The sequence below is a fragment of the Musca vetustissima genome, unplaced genomic scaffold, assembly GCF_032173495.1.
Source record: "Musca vetustissima isolate MV318-11 ecotype Yass unplaced genomic scaffold, APGP_CSIRO_Mvet_v1 utg15436, whole genome shotgun sequence".
NCBI lineage: Eukaryota > Metazoa > Arthropoda > Insecta > Diptera > Muscidae > Musca > Musca vetustissima.
In genome coordinates this window covers 205,018-208,400 of record NW_026878656.1, presented here as the reverse complement: position 1 = coordinate 208,400, position 3,383 = coordinate 205,018, and the positions used below count along the sequence as shown (strand labels likewise).

General features: G+C 39.5%; 1 protein-coding gene across 1 annotated transcript; it reads right to left on the bottom strand.

Moving 5' to 3' along the window:
- Nucleotides 1-1,112: 1,112 nt before the first annotated feature.
- LOC133323439 (T-box-containing protein TBX6L-like) lies at nt 1,113-2,911 on the bottom strand. The gene is made up of 2 exons (XM_061532365.1): nt 2,640-2,911; nt 1,113-2,265 (listed from the first exon to the last, which is right to left on the bottom strand). Exons 1-2 carry the CDS (start codon nt 2,894-2,896, stop codon nt 1,113-1,115), a joined length of 1,410 nt encoding a protein of 469 aa, XP_061388349.1. The 5' UTR covers nt 2,897-2,911.
- Between the last annotated feature and the right edge of the window lie 472 nt (nt 2,912-3,383).

The following is a 3,383-nucleotide window of genomic DNA, read 5'->3' as shown; positions in this document are numbered from 1 at the left end:
ATGCCTGCCACCAAAAAAGACACCCATTGATTATTTTAGAAACCTATGAAAATCTTGTGTACGATTTTCGGTTTTAATCCCCACCAAAAGTGCTGTTAAAACTCTCGTAGTGCGTTCCTCTAATTTATGGTGATTATTACGAAATATTTGGCTTCTAATGAAAGTTTCAAAGCCACATTGGCTTCTTATTAATGCTCCAAAGTCATTCCGTTTTAGATGTTTATTGGGATTATAAGTTTTTTACTTCCCATTTCAGTCTTCATAAGTTACAACCCATGTGTTATTAGACGACTCTTAATTTGTGGTCGAAGACTGTTCCGATGCATTTGACTTCTAATGACTGTTCTAAAATCGTCCTAATCAAAATTGTTAGAATAATTATAGAAATTTATACATTTCTCGGTGAATAATACCAAGACCATAGACATAGGTGCAATTTAACAAAGCATATTTCATAATATCGGATATGGTTAGTAAAAATGTCCAACTTATCAGCAAACTACATCATCGGTTGAACTTCATCAGGTTTATATTTATCATCTGGAGCCACTAGAGTGAAGATAATGCGGGAGATCAGTTTGGGTAAAATCGGTTACACTGTTCGTGAGTCAGACCGACAAACCGAAGGACGGACATTTGTAAATCGACTCCAAATTGTGTGAAACGGATTTGGTTTGGAAAAAAGGTTAACATTTAGTAAATATCTGTTATATCGCGTTTCTTTTCTCACCCATCTATGCAACGATAATGTTGCAGATTTTTAGCAAATTTTTACAACAATAATTTTAAATAAAAATCCATTTAATAATTTATTTTGTATTTTTAAATTGGGTTTATTTTGTTTTTAATAAAAATTTTATAATAAAAAAAATAAATTAATTAATTTTGTTTTTCTTAAAGCTATAATACACTCACTAATACAAAGGTCTAATAAAAAACATGCTATTTCATGTAATTTGTTGAGAGATATTAACTTAACTACTAACATGCTCAGCATATAATTAATAATTACGTAAAATCGAAAGAATCTCTAACTTAGCACTTAAAACTATTTATGCGAAAGGCAAGGTGGAGGGGATATAGCTGAGTGTCCCACATTGAAATCCCACAATTTAAACAGTCACCACATTTCGTGTATTACTTCCCAAGATGGAAGAAATACTGAAACTTGAACGTTTTGTTGGCATATCACAGGATAACAACGAATCGGAGGAATTCGAGCGTTTGGGGCCACATGGCGATGCTACGGAAGCTGGTGTTTGTGGCAGCGATTGACTCGATTTACTAACAGGTGATGCTGAGGGTGTTGTATTGTGTTGTGTCTGATAATCCTCTGATGAGGTGCTGACAACATCCACAAACAGCTCATTGGCTTGTTCCGCCACGCTGGAGCTTTCTTCGTTGTCCGACTGGCCGGAATTCTGATGTTGATAATGGAAGGGCAGACGTTGTTGCATTGCCATGGCATCCATATATGAGGCAGCATGATTCATGTACATGGATGATGATGGTGGTACAACGACCGACGGCATTTGTGGGAAAAATGCCGGCGCAAATTCGTTCATTAAAGCCGAGGCAGCCGATTGCTGTTGCATGGCATAGCGCATGGCCCCATTCAAATCCATATAGGGTAGGGGTTCTTCACGACTGCAGAAACGTTTGTTCTGAGATGGTGGGGAATCCTGGCTGCTGGCAATGCTCGATTGATCATCATCGGTTTGTGACGAACTGTTGGCATTCTGATCGTCGGACAAGGCTGGCGACAGAGACATTTTCCTTTTGCACTTGGATTGACCGGTTTCACGGAAACCCTTGGCAAAGGGATTGTTGTCAATCTTCAGCTTGGTGATGCGATCATTTTGATAGGCTGTGACGGCCACAAATTCGGTTTCGGGAAATACAAAGGCCTGTTGTGGAGCCCAGGGGATTTGTGACAAGTCATTGGTGCGTATGACATGGATACGTGGTTGATATTTGTGCATGCTGGCCAAGACAACGTGGCCATTGTTATCCAAAGTGTTGTTGGTCAGCTTCACTTTATTGAAGAGAATTGGTTGGGCTTGCCAGTGGGAACCGGTGGCTGGACTGTCGGGATGCAGATACATTCTTTGGGGTGATTGAGGTTCAGCACCACCGGCTGGTACCCATTGGGAACCAGAGAATTTGTAACGGCAATCTCCCACTGGAACCATTTCGATGAGAACACAATATTGAGATTCTTCTTCGAGGCCTTTAAGGGAGACACGCATAGAGGGGAACATACGTCTGTAAAAATACAAAGAAAAGAAAATAATTTATTAGATTTTTGTTGTTATTGTTGTTGTCTATTTTGATGATGATCATCGTTGCTATCATTATCTATTGACATGGTGGATATCACAGTCACACCCCAATGAGCCATGTTTGTTTATTTTTAGTTAGATTACGTTTTGATTTTCAAGTCTAAGGTGGGTGAGTACTCGTTCAACAGAACCCCCCTCAACCCAGCACTGTTTGTTTGTCAATTTTATCTCTTGGTGGCTTTTGCCTTAAAACGACAACGACTCATGGGAATAATGACTGATAACATTGACATCACACCTGTTTGGCTATTTCTCTTCATATACCCTACATTGGGTGATATGCGATCGAATACATACCTTCCAGTCTTGGTGATAATCATTTCTGTGCCGATCTTGTGGAATTGTTGCCATAAATCTTTGTTCTCCAATTTAGCCTCGACGCCGGGTAGTGGGGGATGGGCCGGCATCAACATGTGGGGTGGCAAATGCATGGAGGGCATCATGGCAGCGGCAAATGGATCGGGTATCCGTTGCATTATTTGTTGGCGATAAATAATCTCTTGGGCAATTTGTTGTTGCATTCTTAAATCCACCAATTCGTTCATGGTAATCATTTTGTTGTTTTTATTTAAAAAGGGTGTTCCAAAAAAACGAACGATTTAATTGTGCGAGAAATTATTTAAAGAAAAATTCTTATTTTTGTGTTTTTGCTTTACTCCGCTTTGAGTTGTTACTTCTTCGACGTTCACTCTCAAACTGATTTAACAACACAACTCCGTTTGCTTAGCTCTCTGGCAAACAAATCCCACAAATCTCTTAAGAACACACAAGCACACGAACTCTCTGAGATTTGCCTCTCTGCGTTATGATCAACATGGGAGAGTGTTCAAGAGACGGTACATTATGTGTGTGCGTGCGTTTGTGGTGTGGGTAGCCACACTTGTTGTTAAACATGTTCTACCTGTTGTGTTATGATCTCCCTTGAGTGTTTTCTCTCTCTCGCACACACATATATTAAGTGACAATGTGATTGGTTTCTTTCTTAAACACAGAGCATGCTTTCTCTTTCTCGCCCAATCAATGGTGACGACAAAATAAAAA